The sequence below is a fragment of the Folsomia candida genome, unplaced genomic scaffold (genome assembly GCF_002217175.1).
Source record: "Folsomia candida strain VU population unplaced genomic scaffold, ASM221717v1 Fcan01_Sc001, whole genome shotgun sequence".
Classification (NCBI taxonomy): domain Eukaryota; kingdom Metazoa; phylum Arthropoda; class Collembola; order Entomobryomorpha; family Isotomidae; genus Folsomia; species Folsomia candida.
In genome coordinates, this window is record NW_019091193.1 from 25032163 (window position 1) to 25054095 (window position 21933).

General features: G+C 42.6%; 7 protein-coding genes across 10 annotated transcripts; 4 read left to right on the forward strand and 3 right to left on the reverse strand.

Annotated features, from left to right (window-relative positions):
* The first annotated feature begins 85 nt into the window (after positions 1-85).
* LOC110853401 (E3 ubiquitin-protein ligase RNF180) lies at positions 86-1590 on the forward strand. 2 transcript variants are annotated; one of them, XM_022102030.2, is made up of 4 exons: positions 86-465; positions 542-629; positions 700-850; positions 1142-1590. In XM_022102030.2, exons 1-4 carry the CDS (start codon positions 384-386, stop codon positions 1253-1255), a joined length of 435 nt encoding a protein of 144 aa, XP_021957722.1. In that variant the 5' UTR covers positions 86-383; the 3' UTR covers positions 1256-1590. The 2 variants fall into 2 exon arrangements, with proteins under 2 accessions (XP_021957722.1, XP_021958477.1); XM_022102785.2 differs by having other exon boundaries at positions 86-426.
* On the reverse strand, positions 1312-4545 carry LOC110850962 (XK-related protein 4). Its single transcript, XM_022098972.2, has 7 exons — positions 3836-4545; positions 3627-3728; positions 3312-3550; positions 3138-3211; positions 2952-3033; positions 2828-2880; positions 1312-2740 (listed from the first exon to the last, which is right to left on the reverse strand). Exons 1-7 carry the CDS (start codon positions 4237-4239, stop codon positions 2003-2005), a joined length of 1692 nt encoding a protein of 563 aa, XP_021954664.1. The 5' UTR covers positions 4240-4545; the 3' UTR covers positions 1312-2002.
* A 138-nt stretch (positions 4546-4683) lies between these two features.
* Positions 4684-7143, forward strand: LOC110846293 (AP-3 complex subunit mu-1). Its single transcript, XM_022092993.2, has 9 exons — positions 4684-4898; positions 4975-5159; positions 5265-5377; positions 5471-5592; positions 5684-5843; positions 5942-6055; positions 6122-6292; positions 6524-6682; positions 6759-7143. Exons 1-9 carry the CDS (start codon positions 4864-4866, stop codon positions 6942-6944), a joined length of 1245 nt encoding a protein of 414 aa, XP_021948685.1. The 5' UTR covers positions 4684-4863; the 3' UTR covers positions 6945-7143.
* A 145-nt stretch (positions 7144-7288) lies between these two features.
* LOC110863523 (adenosine receptor A2a) lies at positions 7289-12196 on the forward strand. Of its 2 annotated transcripts, XM_022112861.2 has the most exons (7): positions 7289-8169; positions 8232-8456; positions 8522-8924; positions 9022-9208; positions 9345-9993; positions 10115-11110; positions 11206-12196. In XM_022112861.2, the coding sequence occupies exons 2-6, from the start codon at positions 8428-8430 to the stop codon at positions 10440-10442; spliced, it is 1596 nt and encodes a 531-aa protein (XP_021968553.1). In that variant the 5' UTR covers positions 7289-8169; positions 8232-8427; the 3' UTR covers positions 10443-11110; positions 11206-12196. The 2 variants fall into 2 exon arrangements, with proteins under 2 accessions (XP_021968553.1, XP_035702299.1); XM_035846406.1 differs by having other exon boundaries at positions 7289-8456; positions 8527-8924.
* LOC110841917 (homocysteine-responsive endoplasmic reticulum-resident ubiquitin-like domain member 2 protein) lies at positions 12084-14377 on the reverse strand. Its single transcript, XM_022087616.2, has 5 exons — positions 14175-14377; positions 13377-14045; positions 13108-13253; positions 12824-12995; positions 12084-12729 (listed from the first exon to the last, which is right to left on the reverse strand). The coding sequence occupies exons 2-5, from the start codon at positions 14030-14032 to the stop codon at positions 12411-12413; spliced, it is 1293 nt and encodes a 430-aa protein (XP_021943308.1). The 5' UTR covers positions 14033-14045; positions 14175-14377; the 3' UTR covers positions 12084-12410.
* Positions 14378-14585: 208 nt separating this feature from the next.
* LOC110850980 (retinoblastoma-like protein 1) lies at positions 14586-18995 on the forward strand. Of its 2 annotated transcripts, none has more exons than XM_022098605.2 (11): positions 14586-14740; positions 14907-15118; positions 15208-15258; positions 15331-15617; positions 15698-15885; positions 15985-16490; positions 16618-17278; positions 17358-17701; positions 17763-17963; positions 18056-18288; positions 18377-18995. In XM_022098605.2, the coding sequence occupies exons 2-11, from the start codon at positions 14954-14956 to the stop codon at positions 18567-18569; spliced, it is 2829 nt and encodes a 942-aa protein (XP_021954297.1). In that variant the 5' UTR covers positions 14586-14740; positions 14907-14953; the 3' UTR covers positions 18570-18995. The 2 variants fall into 2 exon arrangements, with proteins under 2 accessions (XP_021954297.1, XP_021954290.1); XM_022098598.2 differs by having other exon boundaries at positions 14589-14740; positions 14913-15118.
* LOC110850993 (proclotting enzyme) lies at positions 18991-21930 on the reverse strand. The gene is made up of 15 exons (XM_035846405.1): positions 21815-21930; positions 21625-21748; positions 21380-21527; positions 21066-21291; positions 20844-20986; positions 20634-20759; positions 20369-20548; positions 20252-20309; positions 19849-20173; positions 19694-19769; positions 19571-19627; positions 19441-19480; positions 19333-19349; positions 19139-19252; positions 18991-19067 (listed from the first exon to the last, which is right to left on the reverse strand). Exons 2-15 carry the CDS (start codon positions 21724-21726, stop codon positions 19015-19017), a joined length of 1665 nt encoding a protein of 554 aa, XP_035702298.1. The 5' UTR covers positions 21727-21748; positions 21815-21930; the 3' UTR covers positions 18991-19014.
* Positions 21931-21933: the final 3 nt, after the last annotated feature.

The following is a 21933-nucleotide window of genomic DNA, read 5'->3' on the forward strand; positions in this document are numbered from 1 at the left end:
AAAGCTGCTGCTGCTGCTGGAGAAAGTGGGGGACAGCCGTGATGTGGGCTCCCAGGAGAGAGAAAGAGATAGGAATGCGACTAAAATGCGAGGCGAGGCTGTCGGTCGCCGTCGCCTCCCTTTGAGAGACGCGACATGAGCCGCGATGCCCGATTCGCTCGGCTTGTCCAGGGCCAGGTTCATTGACTGCGCCCGCAACGCCTCCACACCAACGCCAACAGCCCTATCAACTCCCGCCCAGCCACTCACCCTCCTCGCCCCGCCCACCCCGCCAAATCTAAAACTTTCACCCAGTCGGCAATCCAGCCTGATCTGTCTGCTGGCCACTAACAAATAATAAATACGCCGCATGTGGATTTACTCATGATAAAGTTCCCATTAATATGGACCCCAATCAATTAGAATCAACCGTAGTCCCAATGAAGTGTAAGAAATGCAGATTTCTTCTACTTGAACATCCAAAAGGTGCAAGAAGCTGCTGTCCTGTGCTTATTGCTGAAGTTTTATGGTTTTGATAATACGATTTGATGATGATTTCCAGTTCCTGTCGAGGACAGCCACGGCGAGCCCTTTGTAGACCTGATGACTTTAGAAAATAAGGGACCATCATCATGTCATTCACAAGTGTGGTAAGAGTATAAATGAGTCAGATATTTAGTAATATGGATAAATAATTTTATCTGTACATTCATTAATTAGGTACATTCCTGAAGAGTCCATGCCAGAGTGGATGACAGCCAGTATGGATAAAGGAGATTGGACCAAGGGGAAAATTATGTGTCCAAAATGCGAAGCAAGAATTGGATCTTATAGTTTCGTTTCGGGATTTAAATGCCCATGTGGATCTAGGGTAACGAATCATTAAATGTTTTTACCCTAGTCGCAAACTACGAATCGGAATTAGCAATCACATGTAGCGACACTTCCTTTGATAAGTATCAACGGATGATTTTTGAAGTACTTCAAAAACCATCCTTTTCGAAAATTTCTACTTAGAGGATTAATACATTAGCATCGAAAGGCAAAACCCTTGGGCGGCTAAATGTGCAATTGCAATTAAAGTAGCTGAAGTCTACCCCCACCCATCACACGTGCAACATTATATACTATATTAACGGTCATTTGATTGATTTTCTTCAAGGTTGTGCCGCCAATACACATTGTCAAAAGTAAGGTCGACTTCATACAACCCTTCTATGTTGCGATATCCAGCTCTGTTGAAACTAGTATCCTACCATCAAGTACTCTCCTGTGAATATATATCGTCGCCAAGAACAATTTCGTATAGAACATACCAGTTGCATACATCAGTTACGAGTTTCACAACAGTCGGACCACTTTCTTTATTGTACTTTCACAGCATATTACATAATCTGTATTTTTGGGAATCAATTTGTAATCAGTTATACTCGATTCGCACGTATGTATTATGTAAAATAAAGTCTATATAATAATGTATCCTACATTTAAATAAATATGTATGTTTCGTATATATATAATACTAATAAGTGGTATTGTATAAGTAGTTCGGTGAGATAGTTGTTGATTAAGGTACGTCATGAAATAAACAATTATTTTATAGGTACGCCAGTAATGTGATAAATAAATACAGATTATGTTATATTAATTAGCATCCATGTTTAATGCATACTAACCAAACAAACAATAATAGTTTTTCGGTAAAACTATGTTGAGAAGATGAAGATGTACAATTATTATGATGAGGTATTATTTAGTAATTTTGACTTGTACAATACTATGCAATATATAATAATATGGAAGTTGAATATAGATTTGTTTGTTACTTGTTTTCCTAATACGGCACAACTTATCTGAGCTAGCTAAAATTGCGCATTGTAGCAAATACAACGAGCCAATAATAGATAAAAGCTAACATTTCTCACCAGCCTTGGGCATATCACACAAAAGCTATTTTATAGACGTACTAATGACAACGGTTATGTATGAATGTATGACTACGCTTAACTGGCGACATTTACTTTTATAGTCTCGTTTCATCACTACATGTTCTCGTTTGTTTTTGGTCTTTGGTCACGGAGCTGATGGGCGCAGTAGTAGTGGCAGTAGCATCTTCATGGTCAACTTTTGGAATTGAATTCATAAGTTGTCTACATGTTTCAGCAGCAAGTGTAGAATTTTCTGAAGCATAGTAGTTTACATTTCGGGAACGAGAAGCAGATGATGACCCACACTGATGACTGCTGCTGCTTCCACCATTTCCAATCACTACGCCCGCCAGTTGAGACGTGTCCATGGACCCTTTTCTTGCCAATGCCTTGCTTCTAACTGGGAGATCGGACGGAAATGAAATTGAAGCGTTAGAAGGCGCTTTTGTGGGGTTCTTTTGATCGGATTGATGTACCCCAACGGAGGGGTGAAAGTACACATAATATAATACCATAGACAAAATTCCCAAGAAAAATACTGCATAATCTCCAACAAGACCAGAAATTCTAAACCATAAAATATCCGGCGTGCTGAGATTAAACGAAAAGAACCATGTAAATAGGAGACAACTGTTTTCCAGAAAGCAGATAATGTAAAACGTCAAATATTTGTATCGCGTAGGTTCATCTCGAACGTTAAAAAAAGTGAAAACGTAGATAAAAGCGACAATCAGATTAAAAAGTGCTTCCTCGCAGTGATTCTCACATGCTTTTGTTCTTTGGACAATCAGCCATGCCACCATTGCACACCAATGGGCAATACAAACGGGAAACTGTAACAAACAAACACGAATTAAGGAATAATAATACACGCTTTCTACGAACATGGTTTTGGTAATAATATCCGAGCTTTTGCATACAATTAAAAGTGGGTGCGTCGCTGCAAATACGGCCAGAGCAAAAACACGAGCACCTAAATTTGTTAAATCAGGTTTAGTGTACATTATAAATTGCGATATTATATATTATTAAATACAAACTTACTAATGCTGCAAATATGCCATACAAATTGTAAAAGAGTTCCTTTATACGAAATATTAATTTTTTCTTGTTGTGCATATCGAATCTAAAAGTAAATCAAATAAAACATCATATATAATGCACTACAATACAATACTGATACTTCAAAACTGGAATTATGCATTTAAGATATTAGACAGCAAGACTAACCGAGCGATGATATACAGACAATGACCAAGCAAGGCTTACAAGGGACGACAATACAGCTATAACTTGTATCATATCTGAAATTCACAGTTTGTAAGCCAGAAATATTTAATTCTAGTAATGATAATAATTCATATTATTTAACAAAAAACAATGTCCTTATTTTGAGTTATTTACATCCTCTGCTTCCGTCTTGATCTTTGAACGGACTGGTGGGGTCATTAAAGTGATAAATTAAAATATATAGTTGCAGTGTCACTTGGGGTGCAGATTCCATAAAGGCTTCAAAAAGTCGTAACAAGGTTGAGTCTGCGTCTTCATTGATCATGTATGCATAATACTTGTACTGATTTGGGCGGTCATTCTTCTCCGCAGCTTTTCGACTCTTGAGACCATAAATTAAAGCGTCAAAGTACCTGTCATAAAACAACAAAGTAATTTTAACAAACATACAAAGGCTAAATAGTTATTTAATTGTAAAACTACAATCACCTCAGAACTGGAGCAAGCTGTAGCAACAAAAATACAGTGCGAATAATCCACTTGGTACAGGATGGTTTCGGAATTGTCTGATTGTCCATGTCGGTGACATACCTACAAGTAATGTTAATGTATTTCATCACATCGTATTTATAATCATATTCAAAATACTGTAAAGTGTAAATGTAAGGACTATTATTTTATGTACACTCGTCACTCACCATCTCAAGCTAAAGGCCGTCATGCTGACGCTCGGAATGATGATAAAGATCAGAGCAAGGGCAAAGTACCAATAATAGCCGGAACAGTAGTAGACGTAAGACACATAGATATCCATTCCCAAGTCCACTACGTACGTCGTGATGGACAGAATGATGCAGAGAATATCAAACCAGTTGAAGCGCAAACTTTCAGGTATCCCATCCGTCTGATCTTCACATTGCAACCACTGCGATTCACCACACCCACAATCCAACGTGGTGACATCTCCTCCTCCTCCTCCCCCTGCGACGTCTTCTGCTTCTCTCTGTTGTTTCTTTCTTCTCGTTTTTTGCAACTCGGAAGTTAAATTGCTACTAGAAGTGCCTCCATTTATCTCCATCATCGGAGATGGAACGTCTCCCATTCCGTCACAGCTTGCATACCATGAAGATGAAGTTAAGGATCGAGTGAATATTGACTAAGCAATGATGATCGACATGAACATGACATCGCACAATCAGTACTGCAGGTGCAAAATTTTGATCTCTCTAACAAACTCGAGAGAATTCAAATAGCTATCACGAAGAAGAGGACAGTATTGACATTACACCGTGTAACTTACACTCCACGCACCTACACGAAACATGCAACAGAAAGAAAGTTTGACCACGGTTTTTATTTTTACGAACGAATGAGAAAAAGACGACGAGAAAAGAAAACGAGAAAGTGAGTGAGTGTGAAAAGAAGGAATTCACAATTCGTGTCCTTCTTTCTGGGGAGCTGTGTACACACGTCCACGGACCGCCTTGCAGATTGGGCTGGGGCAACACATGTTCACTTTCTCTTCGCATATGATCCGCACAACCCTCGTGTCAGTCCACTGTCAACACTATCACTATCGTCAAGTAATTTTGTGTTCCAATCCAAAGTTCTCTCGGAAATTGAACAATTGTTAGAACATGTAAAGGACAACACTTGTACGGTCTAATTGTAGGTACGAGTAACACCACCATTGCAAATTTGACATATCCTCACAAAGTCAATCATCATGATTCACAGTCTTTTTATCATCAATGTCTCTGGGTAAATACTAAATAGTGCAATAATTTTAATAAGCAATTAGTTTAATTTGGTATTGATTTATTTCTTCTGACTGCAGAGACGTGTTTATGGAGAAGCATTGGAAGTCAGTAATCTCCCGTTCCGTATGCGACTACTTTTTCGAGGAACAGAAGAAAATTTCCTCGCCTGTCGACATGCCACCCGTCGTAGCTACGCCACACCACTACCTCATCACCATTTTCAGGAACAATCTCTACTTTGTCGCAACCACTACAACGGAAGGTATCGTCGTCGCCGGCATAGGATAAAATTTATCCGATAAATATTAAACTGCATAAAGGTGTATGTATATTTTAAAAAAAAATGTAATTCTGATTACAATCATAGTCGCACCTCTCTTTGTGCTGGAATTTCTACACCGCGTCGTGGATATTTTTGAAGATTACTTCGGCGAATGCAATGAGACTATAATTAAAGAGCACTACGTTATCATTTATGAGGTATATGCAAATACATAATACATTACGACATTTTTAACGCTAAAAGCAAAACTAGGACTTGGTAACTGATTGTTTGTTTTATTCTTTGTGTAGCTGTTGGACGAAATGTTGGATAACGGGTTTCCTCTTGCTACGGAATCTAACATATTGAAGGAACTAATCAAACCTCCAAACATTCTTCGAACAATTGCCAACACGGTCACTGGGAAAACAAAGTGATTTAGTTTTTCTGCACATATAATGTAGCTTTTTAGCTGATTGTGTGAAACAGGTCATCTATCATTGTTTTTGTGTGCCGTCTTTCAGTGTGAGCTGCACTCTGCCTTCTGGACAATTATCAAACATTCCATGGAGAAGATCCGGAGTCAAATATGCTAATAACGAGGCATATTTCGATGTAATTGAAGAAGTGGATGCTATCATTGATAAGAATGGATCCACTGTATTTGCAGAAATTCAAGGATATGTGAGTCACTGTTTAAGCACTCACAGTAAAATATCATAGCAAATGCAAAATATAGGTCTCTCTAAATTGCAGATGTTTATACTGATAAATATTTTCAGATCGATTGTTGTATTAAGCTAAGTGGGATGCCAGATCTAACCATGACATTTGTAAACCCGAGATTGCTGGACGATCTAAGCTTGCACCCTTGCATTCGATTCAAACGTTGGGAGGTTGGTAGCTGACATTGTGATTTATTCGATACGCTAAAATATTCATAACTAATTATTCGTTAATAGAATGAAAAAGTGTTGTCATTTATCCCCCCTGATGGCAACTTTCGTCTAATTTCCTACCATATCAGTTCGCAGAGCATCGTGGCCATTCCTATCTACCTCAAACACTATATTTCATTCCGAGAGGGGAAGCTGGATATCACAGTTGGGCCGAAGCAGACCATGGGGCGACAGGTACGTACAATCATTATTTTATTCACTTATATGTATGCATATCAGGGTTTATGATGAGTGTATATACCTCACGATTTGCATGATCATTAAACATACACACATACGTACTAGATGATTTTGTAAAGTATTGGTATATTTAGTTTACATGGAGTAGTTAATAAATCGAACTTTAAACGCGCATTTTGTTAGTGTGTCAGTGAACATTGTAATTGAGAGTGTGACTTCTTAAAGGTGGAGGAAGTGTCCCTGGAAATCCCCATGCCAAAATCTGTAGCTAATTGCAACTTGACGGCTTCCCAAGGACGATATACCTTTGACCCTGTCAGTAAAGTGCTTCACTGGGACGTGAGAAAAATTGACATTACAAAGTTGCCTAACATCAAGGGATCGGTAATTAATAAATCAATAGTTAGACTACTAATAATCTAACATGATACACTAATTGCATTCATTACTACCTCTATAGATAAGTTTAGGCGCCGGGGCTGGTCCGGTGGAAGCAAATCCAACTGTCACGGTCCATTTCGTGATCAATCAGATGGCCGTGTCGGGGTTGAAGGTGAGCCGACTGGACATGTACGGGGAAAAGTATCGACCTTTCAAAGGGGTCAAATATATCACAAAGGCTGGAAAATATCAATTCCGCCTCTGATAAGGTTGTTGCTGTTTTTGCTATGCTGATGAAGATACTACTCACACATCCGGTCCTCGAAAAACATGATCTGCATTCATACCATATGATATTTATTATTTATCTTATTTCTTATGGAATGGAGCATGTGTGTAACGGGTTTCTGGTGCATAAAATTAAAGGGTCTCTCCGTAGACCATCATCTATTCGGATTACTACATATACATTTGTGTAAAAGTGTTGTATTGTGCTTGTGGAATGCATATTGTTATGTGATGTATATCAAGCCGGATGACCAGATGACACACTCCATTTTAAGTGGAAGTAATAAGAATGGTCATGTCATGTGGGCATATGGGAGTACATATAAAGAAGATTAGTGCTGGTGGGGTGTGAGGGTGAGTTAGCTGATTGACGGAAGGAACTGGATGGAAGTTGATCTAATTATCCTCTCACAAAAAATAAAGGAAGTTGGCCTGGAAGGGAGCACACCTGGACTTGTTACTGACTCACTAGTTGCTACTGCCCTTTAACTTTGACGCAAAAAATGCACCATGCAATGAAGGGATTTTATGCTCTCATCTCCCCTTTCTCTCCATCATCATTCATGCATCGACGAAATATTATGCAACTGGTGCATTATCCTTCCAGCAAACTATCGTCGCATGACCCATCCGGTGGCTTGGTTCTTGCAAAGTGGAGGCAAAGTGAGAAAGTTATTTTCTCTCACAAATATGGTTAAAAAGCAGTCATTCATTACCAGACCACCACCATTTGTGTCGTATTATAGAATGAAAGAGGCGATATTTTTTCAAAGGTTTGTCAGAGTGACTGACTGCCTAGAGTTGACTTTGTAGGCAGTACGTATACAGGTTTGTTAATTGAACTGAGAAGAGGAATGAATGACCAACTGTCCAGGTAGATCGGAGAATGGACCAGGACCAACCAACAGCCATATCATATCCTATCCAGCCTCATTTATGGATGTGTGGAATATGTGGATGGCGTTGTTGATTTATATGGGGCGAGTTCCGGTAACTGAGGAAGTCACTCACTTCCGCTCGCTCGTTCTCCTCCACAACCACTATTTATTAACCCTTCTCCATTCTCCCCTCAGTCAGCCCCGTATGCAGAATCTCATGTATCGCAGTCATTCTCCAACTATCTGCGCCTCGCTCCACACGACCCACACCCAGCTTCAGAAGGATAAATGTCCTAAGAATTAATCAAAAAGTACATACTAATCGTAAGTGTTAAATGGTGAACGGTACTCTCACACTTCACATGCATACATTTGGACTTATTAAGACAGGGACGTCTTCAAGAGGCTTGGTGGTCATATTCTTAAAATGCCCCCAATCAACGCAGCAGTGACTTATCGGATTGCAGAATAAGCTTCCCCTGGAGTATAAATACTTCGGGTCGACCATGGAATAAGGTACTATACTTGGGGTCGAGTTTTATAAGTGCATAGGTGTGGTGTTAGTGGGCGTGGTGCTCAAAGATGGTGATGACCTTGGTGTTGGGTGGCTGGTGAGTTTAATTTACAGTCGACATGCGTAAATTGTTTTAAAATGCGAGATATTGTATAATTTAAGGGAAGCTCTGAGTCTCAAGTCCGGTTGCAACCTATACTCGTCAAAGTTCCGATTTTGTGTTCTCAACGTTCGACGAGCTACTGAGAACCTGCTCAACGCGTCCTCTGGCCTCGCCCCCTCCAGCCCCACCAGTAGACACTCTCCCTCAATGTACTTCCGGGAGAGAGACCCCCCTGCCGTCGACGTAGATCTTTTTTTAGCTACAGCCCTTCCTAAGCTCCTAATGGCGGCGCTCATCATCTTCCTCAACGGGATGGCAATCGCGGGGTTGGTGCGGTCCTCCCGCACCTTGTCCTCTCTTCGGACGCCCGGCCTCCTATTTCTCCCCCAGTCTACGCAAGGCCTACTCCACTCGCTCTTTGCGGCTTACCTCGCCCTCGGACTCATCACCTTCTACTCCCAGGTCACGACCAACTCCCTGCTCTACCATTATGTGTTCATTATCGTCTCAATTTGCCTCATTTTTCACTAATGCATAATATCTACCACCCTGAATGCAGGTATCTCTCTCAGCCTTCGTCCTCCTCGAGTGGCGGATCGTTGCGGAGCAGGGGAGTGAATGTCTTTTGGTGAATTGCGCCATAATTGCGCTCTCCATCGCCATCAGCCTCCACCTCCTCAGCCTCGCCGTGGACAGGGTGCTAGCCGAACGCCTTTCATACTCAAAGTACAGCCAGCTCTCGCAAGGTAAGATATTATTTTATATTTCCTCACACAGTCCTTCTCCCCAATTTCTTACACATTTTATATTAGCCTGTTTTAGTCTAAATAATTTTGTATCGGGTGAGGCATTTTCTAACGAATCTGGGAATGGTTAATTTAGGGACGGTGCCGTTGTGGCTATTGGCAATCTGGTTGCCGTCTGGAATTATAGGGGCCCTTCCCCTCTCTGGGTGGCGAAACCCCTTCAACTTTTGCATCTTCCTTCACCAGTTCAACGACGACTATCTCAGATTCGTAGGGGGTTTCCACTTTGCCACGCTGGCTGCCATCCCGGCCATTTTTGTCCACCTCCACTGCTTCATTCGGAGGACGACGCGACCCTCGCAGCAACGACCCCCAGTCGCCACCCTCTATCGCTGGCAAAGGAAGTTGCGTTCTCAGCACGGACTTATCTTTGTTGCTGCTCTTTCCCTCAATGCACTCGCCTGGAGCCCATTCCACGCTTATTTGCTCCTCGTTTGTGCCACTTGTCCCCTGTCCGCGTACGGGTCCGGTTTCCTTCACGAGTACCTCTTTATCCTCGCCCTTCTACCCGCCATCCTTCTCCCTGCACTCACATCCATCCGAGCCTCCGTACTTACCCAGTGCGCCACCAAAGTGGCCACTTCTTGTAGCCGAGACCGGAGGGACACTAACCCCATGAGCAGCCAGTCATCAAAGCTCTTCTCCATCCATGACCATAATTATCCCACCCGAACGACGACAACCACAACGACCACCAACACTGCCACCTCTTCATCCATATACAGGTAATGGCATCAAATTCGTATTTATGTACAAAGTAAGAATTACCGATTCTGAAATTCATAAGTGATCATCATCAACATCATCAATGCGCTGAATATTAAATATTATGCACAATATATTTAGGGACACGCTGACGGGCCGGGGCAAAGGATCTCTCTTTCTTCCTCGCTATCTCCCTCCGTCCCAGGAACCTCACATCCCTGCGACACGTTACGTGAAGAAAAAGACGACAAATTCAAGTGGTCGTCGCCCTACCGGATACGTTGCAGGGTTGGGTATGTCGAATCACTCCTTTGAACGAGAGTCACCATCCACACAAGATACCACTGACTCGTGTGGTGGGGTGGCAGGTCAGGAGGAGGAGGAAATAATGGATGAAGAGCCATACTACTCTCAAATTATTGGCCACACCCTTCCACGCCATAACCAGCCCACTTACGAGAGAGCATAATAATTAACTATGTTGTCGGATTCGTCTTGAGTGATGAAAACCCTGATTAATTGTTGAATATTTATATGCATTGTTAAAAGGATTATGTATTTTAGAAGTATGGCTTATGGCGACCATAAACTTGAGAAAGTGCATGCTGCGAAGGGAAAGTTAAGAAGAAAGCTCCCTCTCATTACTCCTATTCGCTGTTAATTATGTAAATATTAACAAGGCTAATTGTGTAGATATGTGCTAATGCCAAAACCCAGTAACCCATACACATTGTTTTTATTAGAACAATGCCCTTCATAATGAACTGTAAAAACTAAACCATGATGACTTGTCGAATACATTATTTACATACCTAAATACGTATGCTCGTATATGATCATTTATTAATTATGTAAAAATAGTGTGATAGAGTTTGAAGCGACGCACCTTACTATTGCTACTGATTGACAAACCGACCGTCATTTATTGAATTCATATATATGAATTCGAATGGCCTAGAAGTTGTTGGTCATGGTCCACTGTTCCACCACTTCATTGGAACTGCTTAATTACTTGTCGGAATAACAATAATAATGGTTCATCCCCATCACAGCGTCCTCCTCTGCGTGCTACTTGTTGTTACAACGAAGCTGGTGGTCGGTTCCCCGACTGCTCATGCTCTTGTGGGTCACTTTGGGGTACGTTCTCATCAATCACTTCATAAATATAGGAACAACTCCTACTTGACTTTGGACTTTGTTGACATTGCACAAAGTTTTGCATCGTATTCTAGGACCAATCTTTTGATGGCAAAGCTGGAGTTTCGTTCTGTGGCTCACACACACGAACCCTACGTCCAGGGGAGACGGTTTACTTTTCCAATGCCAAGCATCGATCACCAGCAAAAATGATGGACGACATTAATCAAGTTGAAGGAGAATTGAGGGTCAAAATAAAAAATTCCCAACGGGGTTGGCAATGGGTGATCGGAGCAAGCCAGCATCGACTACAGACACTGAAACCCGTTGCAGTGCATAATAATAATAATAATAAAGATAACACTGACATGGGGAAATCTACCATGGAGGAAGTTTGGCAAAGTTATCATCGTATTAATAAAAGCAGTGATGCTAATCATGGGACGAATAAAGGGAGCGGAGGGAAGAACGGAGGACTCCCCCTCCTGTACAGTGGCTACTTTAAACCCCCTTCGACCACCTTGGACAAAAAACATCTCGATCTTTTTGACCTCTTGGTGCAGGGAGGCGACAAAGGAGGAGGAGGAGGCGACGAAGTGAGGAAGCGCAGTCGCAAGAAGAGAAGTCGTTCCCAAGATAGTGCAACGTCGTGCAGTTGGAAATTCGCTGGCAAACGTGAGGGAAAAGGTTGTTCCCACCTCGTGACCCATCTAAGCAGAGGCAGTACGGTCGACATGTCCTGCGATAAAGAAAGACTTGTCCTCACTACTACGACCAGCACGACATATTGCGGAAAGAGCGCTCGTCTACAGAAAACAACCACCCATCCTGGTCACACCACGCTTCAACTCCGGCACGAGAAGGATGGTGGAACAGGACAGTTGTTGGAGGGCTACGTTCTCTGCTCCCCATGATAAACATGTCATTGCTTAAATTGTTGTAAAAAAAACCGACAGTAGTAGATATATATGGATAGGCGCAAAATCCGATACATTTATTTTGGAAAAACAACAGTTAATACGAGCTAACATTACAGAAAATAAATAAAATTCATCATTTCGAGACGAGAATAATTCCTACCACAAATTTCAATACATATGGCATTAAATTATGCTTTGGTATTCAACATTTATCTGACTGACTGAGTGACTGCGATTGTGATACACCGATAAGGTTTCTTTTATAATTTGGAACCACCATCAACAATTGTATATATATTTACAAATAATCGTAATTATGTAGGTTGGTAGGTAGGTAGTAATAGTTGTGGTTTATATAATAGGAGGAATGTGTGTAACGTTTAATTATTCTGGTACGTTTCTGGTATGAGGGATGTAAAGAAAGTCGTTAAAAAGGTCCATGCGATGTCACCGAGATTTCTTTGAGGAGGAACAATGGCGGGAGGAATTTCGGGTGTGTCAGTGGTTGGAGGAGTGACGACACCCTCGTCTCCAACTGCTCCTTCGGGGGTAGCCACACCCTCTCTTTCTTGTCCCTGTTCCACAACCCCATCACGTCCTCCATCTTCTCTTGGGGCTTGGGGTGGATTAGCTTCGGGTGCTCCTGCTGCAGCTCTCGCCTGCTCAGCAACCACTGGGCGGCCATTACGCCGTTGTAATCTGGAAATACAATGGGTCACATATATTAATCCCTCGGATCAGAAATTGTTATATGAGGCAAACAAGTCAGTCATGCATATATAATTGTACTCACATCATGACTAGCGCCGTGAATAATACAACTAGGAAAAACCGCGAGAAGCTAGAGTAAAAGTAAACGACTGAGAAAATGAGGATGACGCGAGAAAATGTGTACATCCAATCTAAAAGGTCTCTTTGATTCTCCTCATTGTCTGCCTCACGTGCTGCTGCCACGTGCACATTTTCTGTGGAGACAAATAATTCAAAATTATTAGTAACAAGATATACTAAAAACAGGACACGAGGGTAGATTTGGATTTATTTTTATTATAAATAGTAATTAGTGACATCACCCACCTCTGACCCCAGCAGGTTGTTGGGGGACCGGTGGTTGTTGCTGGTGTTGAGGAGGAGGCGGCGCTTGATTGTTGTAGAAATTCTGAGGATCGATCACGGGTGGTTGTTGAGATGGTGGCATTTGGTAAGCCTGTCCATACTGAAGCCTATCATGTAGGGAGAGAGAAAAAATAGAGATTACGCCATGAGAATATAAACACAGGTTTCAGACTACAGTTACTAATACCAGTCGCGACTACATTCATAAAACACAAGTAAAATCAACTTACATGTACCATTGGTTCCAATGGTTGACGTATGCTGTCATCTGCTCCACATACGCTGCATGGAGGGCTGCAGTATCTGGATAAAATCCTGAATGTCCTGCTCCTCCAACCCCGAATTGGCCAAATTGGTTGGTAATGTTATACTGAGCAAGAGGTGGAGCTACTCCTCCCACTAGAAATGGATTGTTAAACATGTACGTTTGCTGCTGTTGGTGGTTTTGCTGCAGTGGATGTTGTTGACTTCCAACTTCCCCCTTATTGTTGACTCCACCATTCTTGGCACCATTAGAAGATGTCGAAAAGATGTATTTGGATGTGGTGGCCAAATGGAAGGTGACTGGTTGTTGGGGATCCAGCGGAGTGCCCGTCTTCACCGTCAACACCTCTCTCAGCAACTGGCCATCGTCAAGCAAATGTCCAGAGTAGATGAGTCGCTGGTCTTTCACCTCGGGATGGTGGTTAGACAGTCGCTGGATAGTCTCCTTGACTTGCAAAACGGTAAATGAGTAGTTGGCCCGAAACTCGAGATCTTCTCCAATTGGGTGATTAGCCGACTTGACGCGAAGCAAGACCTGTTGCTCTCCAGAACCCAAAGCCGCTGCGCCCATGGTATCAACATTCGGTAGTGGACCGTCAGTGGGACCTTCTGTATTCAACATCTTGATAAATACCCTGTAGCCAATGGTAAAAAACATAAAATATGATAAGTGAATGTGTCCTGAGAACAACCACACAAAACAAATACAATAACAACGAAGCGAAACAAAACAATAACAAACCAAGAACTTGTCTTTTACTGACCTCTTCGCACAGCAGAGTTATCTTGATTGGCCCTTTATTTCTAAAGGACAAGGTTCTTGCAAATTAAGACTACGTGTGTGTACTTACTACTTGTCCTCCCAAATGAGACAATAATTATTGTGGTGACTTTGATAGCAACAAACAACACTCGACTGATGACTGATACTCCACTTGACGATTGTCCACGTAGATTGGAGGAGGAGGAGGAGAGAAATTTGGAAGGTTTGAGTCTTGGCGGTTTCCCAGAGGAAAATCTCTTGTGAGCTCCGCTCAACATTTAGCCTCTCGCGGCAGGAGGACAAGAAAGAGGGATCGCAGCCCGCGCTTTCCTCAGCCATCGTCAAGTTGGCCCTACCCAAAAGCACTCTGGCCACTCTGCAGCCAGGCCCGAGTCGAGGGGCCATCTTCACTTGCAAGGCATCCAAATTCAGAGAGAAACAGCAGCAGCAGCAGCCAGACTCTGCCGAAAGTTGGAGAGACAGAGGTTCCGTGGGGGATTATTCTATTTTTCACTTCTTCTGGGGACAATCGTCAGTAGCAGAAATTACAATTCATCCGCCGCGTAGGTGAGTACTTGTCCATCATCTCTACTTTTCAGCTTAACTGATTAATGGACCAGTGGCAGCGATAAACACACAATAATCATCTCGCCCGACTTGCAACCACGTGTTATTTGTATACGTGAATATAAATTGAGAGTAAACAGTATTATAACTGGTTTGATTGTGGAAGGTGTAGACAGGACTTGGAAAAAGAAAATAAGTGGAGCGGAAGCCAGGATGAATAATAACGAGGAACTTGGAGAGGACGAAGCAATGTTTGTGGAAGAGGACGAAACTTCGGAGAGTTTCAATGAGCTCTGTTCTGACCTCAACCTCGACGCCACAACGAGAGACAACACATGGAGGACTTTTGCCACCGTGCGACAAAAGTACACTCTGGAGGTGAGTGAGCGGATGGCCAAATCGAATTAATACGACGACTTATCAATTAAACGAGTTTCCTTAAATATTGTTTTGTCACTGTGGTTTAGGGGGACCCTGGGCATTGGCTCTGTTGTGCAGTGTATGTTGCCTGTCGCCAGGTTAGTTTACAGCAATTAAATTAGCATGAAATTAATATTTGCAAATAACAACTCAGTAATATGTCTCAACAGGCCAACATTCCCTCCGTGGGAAACTCGCCCACCATTCACGGCAGCTATGTCAATCTCACTCGACTTCTTCGTACTTCGAAACTCAGCCTCGTCGATTTTTTCGACAAGAGTCGCAAATGGGGAGATATGACCAACATGAGCCATGATTTTAGAAGCAAGATTGAGCGACTGGAGAGGAACTTTGCAGTCACTACTGTGATTTACAAAAAATTTGAACCCATCTTCGCAGGACTATTCAAAGAATTTTCTACCACCAACATTGAAGAGTACAGGGCCAACCGCAAAAAGTAACAAACTATCATTAATAAAATAAACTTACAAGAATAAATTTAACCAATCAAGTAATTAAATCATTGATGCGGCTTAGGTTGACCCCGAAATCGGCGGCCGATTTATTTGAGTTTTGCTGGACGCTTTTCCTGTGCGTCAAAAGTTCTCTGCGGATAAGTGATGACTTGGTTAATTCCTACCATTTGTTGCTTGCTTGTGTGGATTTGGTGTTTCACAACGTAGTTCAAGCTTGTCGCAACAATCTTCTAACTACAAAATTTGCAGGTAGTTAAATTATGGAAGCCTTTTGATTTTGGTAAAAATTGTGTGGTCGTGTCAAATGTTAGAATATTAACAATGGTTGTCCTTTTAATTTATTCGCAGATCTAGCTGAGGCTGGGGGAGATCCTCGCAGTGGAGACCCCACTTGCATAATTCATGCTCTCTGCGATCTGTATGACGGGGTCTCAGTGGAGGCCAAGACGATCAAGGAGTACTGGCTTAGACCAAAAATTCGAACCATGATTGACGCTGGACTCATCCGTGGAGATCCTGACACGTTGAGCGGCCTCATGGAAGAGACAGTGTTTGAGAACAATTATCGCAAGTTGGAAAAGGAGTACGAAGAGTATGTTCTTACCGAGGGAGACTTTGATGAGCGAATGTATCTCAGCCCAGAGAAGCATGCCGACTTTGGAATGGATTCTCCAAACATTGACTATCTGAAAAGTTTCGAATGTCAAAGCCCTTATCGCACATACCCTCCACTCCAAGAACTTCGACACCTGATGCCTCAAACCCCACTCACTGGAAAAAAGTATTTGGGTGATAAAGAGGAGTACTTGCAGTCGCCAATCAGCCAAGCTACACAAACTGTTAGCCGACTTCAGGTACGAGCAGTATATATTACACGAGATTTAACATTTGTGATATGCTCTTTATTTATATGTCCAATTATGTATTAGAATTATACATATTGTTCTGATAAACTGTTTTATTATGCATCTATGAATGCAGGCTATGCTTAGTGGTCGCAAATCGGAAGCATCGGAAAAGCTAAAAGAGCTGCTGAACGGTTGCAAACAGGATCCGCTTCCGAGTATGAAAACCCGGTTGGCACACTTGTCCGAAATGTTTATTGCACATTACTTGGCAAAGCGAGGGGACAACGCACCTGGATTCCACCAAGAGTTTGCCCTTTACCGAAGCCAGTTGGGACAGACCCTGTACTATCGATTACTGGAAAGTGTGTTGGGAAGTGAAGCCAAATTAAGAGCAGACAAAGCAGAGTTGACCGAAGTCCTCATGGACGATGCCTTCAACTCGAGCCTGTTCGCTTGCAGCATGGAAATCGTCCTCTTCTCGTTCAACTCTAACCACCGCTTTCCCTGGATTCTCGATGCTCTCCAGTTGGCTGGCTACCACTTTTTTAAAGTGATTGAAATCATTGTCCGAACTGAAGAGAGTTTAAGCCGGGACGTTGTCAAACATTTGAGCCAAGTGGAAGAGAAGGTACTGGAGGAGTTGGCGTGGAAAGAAAACAGTCCACTTTGGAGCATTCTTCTCACCAAAGGAGAACCCGTTCCTTCTTGCGAGGAAGTCTTCCTTCCATCACAAATGGAAAAAACTGGAAATGAGTCCACAGAAAATGCTCCAAAACGATATGCCGTTATCAAAAGTAAGCACTTTTTTTTATAAATCGTTGCACTCTTAGATTCAATGGCTGTATTATAGCAAATACTAATTAATTGTTCCAGCTCCACAGGGTGAGAAGTGTGTCCCGGTTGCGGTGGGTGGAACAAATCAGTCCACGCTAATCATTCAAGACAAAACGAGTTCCCAGATTCTGGGTGTCGTGCTTCCCTCCAAACATGGGGACAAGCCCAAGAAGGGCTCCTCTGTGGCACTCTTCTTCCGGAAGTTCTACCACCTTAGTTTCATTCGACTTCAGGACCTTTGCAAAAATCTCACCATTGAAGATGAAATCCTGCGAAAGATTTGGACTTGTTTCCAGCAAGCAATTCAGAACAATTTGGAAGAATTGATGAAGGCTCGTCACTTGGATCAAATCATTATGTGCATTGTCTATGTCGTGTCAAAGGTACGTGTTATAATTTCTATTATTAAATTATTATACGACATAATGTTGCTTGTTTATGCAGGTTGTGGGGTCGGAACGAAGTTTTACAGAGATTATGCGGTGCTACCGACTTCAGCCACAATCAGCTTCTCACGTTTACAGAAACGTGATGCTTTTGGATGCTGGGAAACCAACAGAAAGTCGTGGAGATCTCATCAAGTTTTACAACACCATTTTTATCAATGGTATTCAAAAGTATGCACTAAAGTTCTCGAGCAAATCTGTAAGTCACCATAAGAGAAATAATATGTGTTGTCCATCCGTTCACCAAATATTATTTTATTTATTTTTATTTTCTACTTTTTCCACACACAGGAAGACGCAACGGTACCTTTGTCACCAGTGCCTCACCTCAAATCCACTCCACTGATGTCCCCGTGTCATCGTGTCGCTTCTCAACACTCGGTTTACCTTCGCACTCTTCGTAACCCAAAAATAGCCTCTCCTTCAAAACCCCTCCGGTACAATTTCTCTGCTCGATTGAGTCCCAATAACAATCTCAAGGCCATAAACGCCATGCTTCAAGTGCCCAGCGGTATCGAGCTTAAGTAAGTGCATTCAAATAGTTTGTCAGGTGATAGTGTATATATTTGGGTTGTTGTTATACTTATCGTATGCATATTGCTGTGTGTGCAGGGCCAAAGCTGTAAAGCGTTTAGTGTCAGAAAATGAAGAGGGTGCCATTTCCATGGCTGACCAAGTTCCCACCAAAGTCTTTGCAAAGCGACTTCAGGATTACATTGAAGAGCGACCTGGAGGAGCAAACAACGCCACCACGAGCACCACCACCACGGTCGTTGGGGTCAGCGAAGCTATGGAAATGGAGTAGCCGTAACAACTCTCTATTTTGATAATAATTGTGACTGCACAAATTAAAACTATCCTACTTTTCTGTCTAATTGTTAGCTATTGTTGTTGTAACTTTAATTTTACCTTCTCCCGTTGTTTGTTAGTCTGCGTGGACTGTGTTATAGTTATTGTCGGTATAGATTTGTACTTTTGGGTGTTGACTACTCGTGCCGTATATCTAAATATTTATAGAAGGACGTATTAGATATTCTTATCTAATAGGTATTCATTTTTTCAGAAAGTTTTTTTGCGTGTGTGTATTGTTTGTACAAATGATAATAGATCTCAAAACTCCATATTACTGCATCGCCATCATTTTAATTATGTACGTGAGCAAAGTGGGATGTGCATGTATTTGGACAGAGAGAGAGAGAGTAAATAAATATTGCAATATTGTCAAGTCAGACATGAAAGAGGAGCTAAGTTTATTCGCAAAAGTGACCATCCACTGTGTGCATTCGGATCCAGTACATGAATGCTGCACAAAACACAAGGGAACATGTTTAGTCTATTAATCTCGACTTAAGCAAATTGAATGAGCTGCTTTACCGGAAACTCGTGAGAAGACGCCCGGGTTGAGCCTAATGGCGCATCCAAATCCCCAACTTGTGACCCCAATTGCGGCATACTTTCCAGATGACTTGTTTAACCCTATCAAAGGACCTGCATACATAGTAACCCACACAGAAGAAGTAGTATTTGGTTCATTTCAACAGTTTATATGTAATTGTCCATATTCATACCCCCGCTATCTCCAGCGCTGTGATATAGTCCCAACAAAAAGCATTAATAATTCTATGAAGGACGCCACTGTTGATTAGTACAAATATGTAAGCCCTAGCTTTTCTTACCAAGTGTCCCGACCTCCTTCAGCATAACCTGCACAGAGCACTATAAAAGGAAAAGACCATTATATGTAAGTAGCTGATGGTAAGCATAAACATTGGTGTGTATGCAGAACTCCTCATTATTGACTATTACTATTGTCCATGACTTGTGGTGGTTCTGGAGGGTCGTGAGAGTGGTAGTCGTTGCAAGCTAGCAAATCAACAATAAAAATAAAATCAAAGTGATTGACAAAAAATCACTCATTCAACTGTACACCTTGGTTTGGTAAGACGACGAGCGGAACTTCAAGGAGTTTGGGAGACTTTGAGGCACCTGGTCCTCCGTGGGTGGTCTGAAAGCATGTATGAATTCGCCAATGTATTCTTCCAATGCTTCTCCGTAAACACATCCTTAGATTAAAATATACTTACCCCCCAGCCCATCGCCAGTACCTCACTTCCTACCCATTTCTCCCCACCATCCGCCAAAGTAGAAGGATCAGCCCTTCCAGAGGTCGAGAAGTCCACCCATGCGGACGTTGGTGGGGGGAGGCAGACTGGGGTGAACTGGGGTTGGGCTATTTGTACGGGTCGACTGAGGCGAAGGAGGGAAATGTCCCCCGAGAATGTGGACTCCATGTAGTAAGGATAATTGATCACCTCCACTACACCCCTGCGCACAGCCGCCCCCATCCCCTCAGTCTCGTTGTAAAAGTCGTGCTCGTTCAAGACAACAATAATGTCCTCAAGGTCCTCACTACGCACACAAGAAAAAGAGAATATCAACATCAAGACAACTCGGGGGTAGGATACTCTTGTCCGTGGTTGACCTTACTCTTCCACACAATGCTGGGCCGTGATTATGTACTCTGCAGACACGAGGACAGCTCCACCTAATAAATTGCACAGACGCTCATTCCTTGACAAATAAAAAAGGACCATTGGTTCTCACAGTACGGCAGCTTCCCCTCCTTGCTCAGCAGCCCCACCATCCACGGGTACTGATTGGGGAGGGTCACACGACCTCCTACCACTCGTTGCGTCCGATTCACCGATGGCAATGGGGACGTTGTACTGCTAGTACCACCATCATTGGTACTTCCAGCACGTTTGTTGTTTCCAACTCCACAATCTAACGGGAAAAAGTAGAGTGGCATAATTAGCTTTATTAATTTAACTGGGTAGAAGTGTGAGCATAAAAAAAATGAGCAACTCACTGCACTTGGGACTAATTTTTGGAGCTGGGAGCGTGTCTACAACTCCGGTCTGATGGGGAGGGTGGACTTTAACCGTCAGCGGCGTTTGTGACCCCAACGCGTTGGACCCGCTTACCGTGTAATTCACTATGAGAATGACCCAGCGAGAAGCAGGTTAATAATATATAAGGCTGATTTGATACATAGTGGCGGTGCTCAAAGTTTGCTGACCTGGATAGTTATCGCAGCTGACCCAGCAGGTGAACTTGGGCCGTTGTAGGGGGTTAGAGTAGCGGAAAACCACGTCCAACACTCCGTCCTTGGCTATGTAAGACTCGTTCTTGCCGGGTGACCTCGCCCCATCGTCGCAAAAACTGTGAGTTCACAACACAAAATACGAACATATACGCCATATTCTAATAGTTTCTCTATGGGTAGCGAGGAGCACCGTACTGATGAATGAAGGACGCTCCGCCATCAGTGATCTGAACATAGTTGGAACGACAAGAGGCTCCCGGTACGCTATGAAACTCTGGACATTCAATTCGTGGAGTGCAGAAATTATCCCCCACGAAACCCCAGACGCAGCGTAGATCGTTTGTGGGCTGGTAATCGAACGCTCGGTCAGACAGGATGTAACCTTCACCCTTGTTGACAAAGTGCACCCCGCAGTATTGCACTGCAATCATGAGCGTATCACATAATGTACATATTTACGTGCATAGCATGGTTAACATTAGTTGCACATAGACATTTAACTAGTTAACCTGGCCAGTATGCAGTGGACCCTCGAACCACCCTTTCCAGGTCGGCGTATGGGTTTCCAAATGTGATATTTTTGAGTTGTCCGATGGCGTGGACATAGGCGAGCAGTGGGGGCACCTCATAGTTGAACGGATAGATTGGATTCCAAACCTGTGGCACCCATCGTCAAAATTGAGTTTTCATATTTTAGTCTCCTTCTATTTAAATACAATGCTACATACACGTACACAGGCCTACGCAGTCTTACCGTTTGGACAAACTTATCCGGGTTGAGGGTGGGATTTGGGGTGGGCAAGGACTCGATCAGCACAAATCTAGAAAGCAGCAGCAGCAGCATCTCCGACAACATCCTGGATTACCAGTCGACGCCTCTACTTAATAATTGATATGTGTTAAAAGGATATTAAATATAAATGATAAGCGGAATTGCTTATTGCCTTCCCCACTCCAAGAAGTGCAAGAGGAGACGACGGCTTAATTGTCACTACTTGTGTTGGATTTGGTGAGTAAGTTTACAGGTGCAGCAGTACATCTCAAATTACATTCCCTAATTCGA

Bases quoted from the DNA above. Each gene is read 5' to 3' on its own strand.
- LOC110853401 (XM_022102030.2), top strand. From the start codon at position 384: ATGGACCCCAATCAATTAGAATCAACCGTAGTCCCAATGAAGTGTAAG. The intron at 466-541 runs GTGCAAGAAGCT...GATGATTTCCAG, and splicing joins TCTACTTGAACATCCAAAAG to TTCCTGTCGAGGACAGCCAC. The intron at 851-1,141 runs GTAACGAATCAT...ATTTTCTTCAAG, and splicing joins AATGCCCATGTGGATCTAGG to GTTGTGCCGCCAATACACAT.
- LOC110850962 (XM_022098972.2), bottom strand. From the start codon at position 4,239: ATGGGAGACGTTCCATCTCCGATGATGGAGATAAATGGAGGCACTTCT. The intron at 3,551-3,626 runs GTGATTGTAGTT...GTTTTATGACAG, and splicing joins CAGCTTGCTCCAGTTCTGAG to GTACTTTGACGCTTTAATTT. The intron at 2,881-2,951 runs GTAAGTTTGTAT...TAACAAATTTAG, and splicing joins ATGGCATATTTGCAGCATTA to GTGCTCGTGTTTTTGCTCTG.
- LOC110846293 (XM_022092993.2), top strand. From the start codon at position 4,864: ATGATTCACAGTCTTTTTATCATCAATGTCTCTGG. The intron at 6,293-6,523 runs GTACGTACAATC...GACTTCTTAAAG, and splicing joins AGCAGACCATGGGGCGACAG to GTGGAGGAAGTGTCCCTGGA. The intron at 6,683-6,758 runs GTAATTAATAAA...CTACCTCTATAG, and splicing joins TGCCTAACATCAAGGGATCG to ATAAGTTTAGGCGCCGGGGC.
- LOC110863523 (XM_022112861.2), top strand. From the start codon at position 8,428: ATGGTGATGACCTTGGTGTTGGGTGGCTG. The intron at 8,457-8,521 runs GTGAGTTTAATT...GTATAATTTAAG, and splicing joins ACCTTGGTGTTGGGTGGCTG to GGAAGCTCTGAGTCTCAAGT. The intron at 9,994-10,114 runs GTAATGGCATCA...CAATATATTTAG, and splicing joins ACCTCTTCATCCATATACAG to GGACACGCTGACGGGCCGGG.
- LOC110841917 (XM_022087616.2), bottom strand. From the start codon at position 14,032: ATGTTGAATACAGAAGGTCCCACTGACGGTCCACTACCGAATGTTGAT. The intron at 13,254-13,376 runs GTAAGTTGATTT...CCTACATGATAG, and splicing joins CATTGGAACCAATGGTACAT to GCTTCAGTATGGACAGGCTT. The intron at 12,996-13,107 runs GTGGGTGATGTC...TTGTCTCCACAG, and splicing joins ACAACCTGCTGGGGTCAGAG to AAAATGTGCACGTGGCAGCA.
- LOC110850980 (XM_022098605.2), top strand. From the start codon at position 14,954: ATGAATAATAACGAGGAACTTGGAGAGGACGAAGCAATGTTTGTGGAA. The intron at 15,119-15,207 runs GTGAGTGAGCGG...ACTGTGGTTTAG, and splicing joins GACAAAAGTACACTCTGGAG to GGGGACCCTGGGCATTGGCT. The intron at 18,289-18,376 runs GTAAGTGCATTC...CTGTGTGTGCAG, and splicing joins CCCAGCGGTATCGAGCTTAA to GGCCAAAGCTGTAAAGCGTT.
- LOC110850993 (XM_035846405.1), bottom strand. From the start codon at position 21,726: ATGTTGTCGGAGATGCTGCTGCTGCTGCTTTCTAGATTTGTGCTGATC. The intron at 20,549-20,633 runs GTGAGTTGCTCA...TTTTCCCGTTAG, and splicing joins AAAAATTAGTCCCAAGTGCA to ATTGTGGAGTTGGAAACAAC. The intron at 20,310-20,368 runs GTGAGAACCAAT...GCAATTTATTAG, and splicing joins GGAGGGGAAGCTGCCGTACT to GTGGAGCTGTCCTCGTGTCT.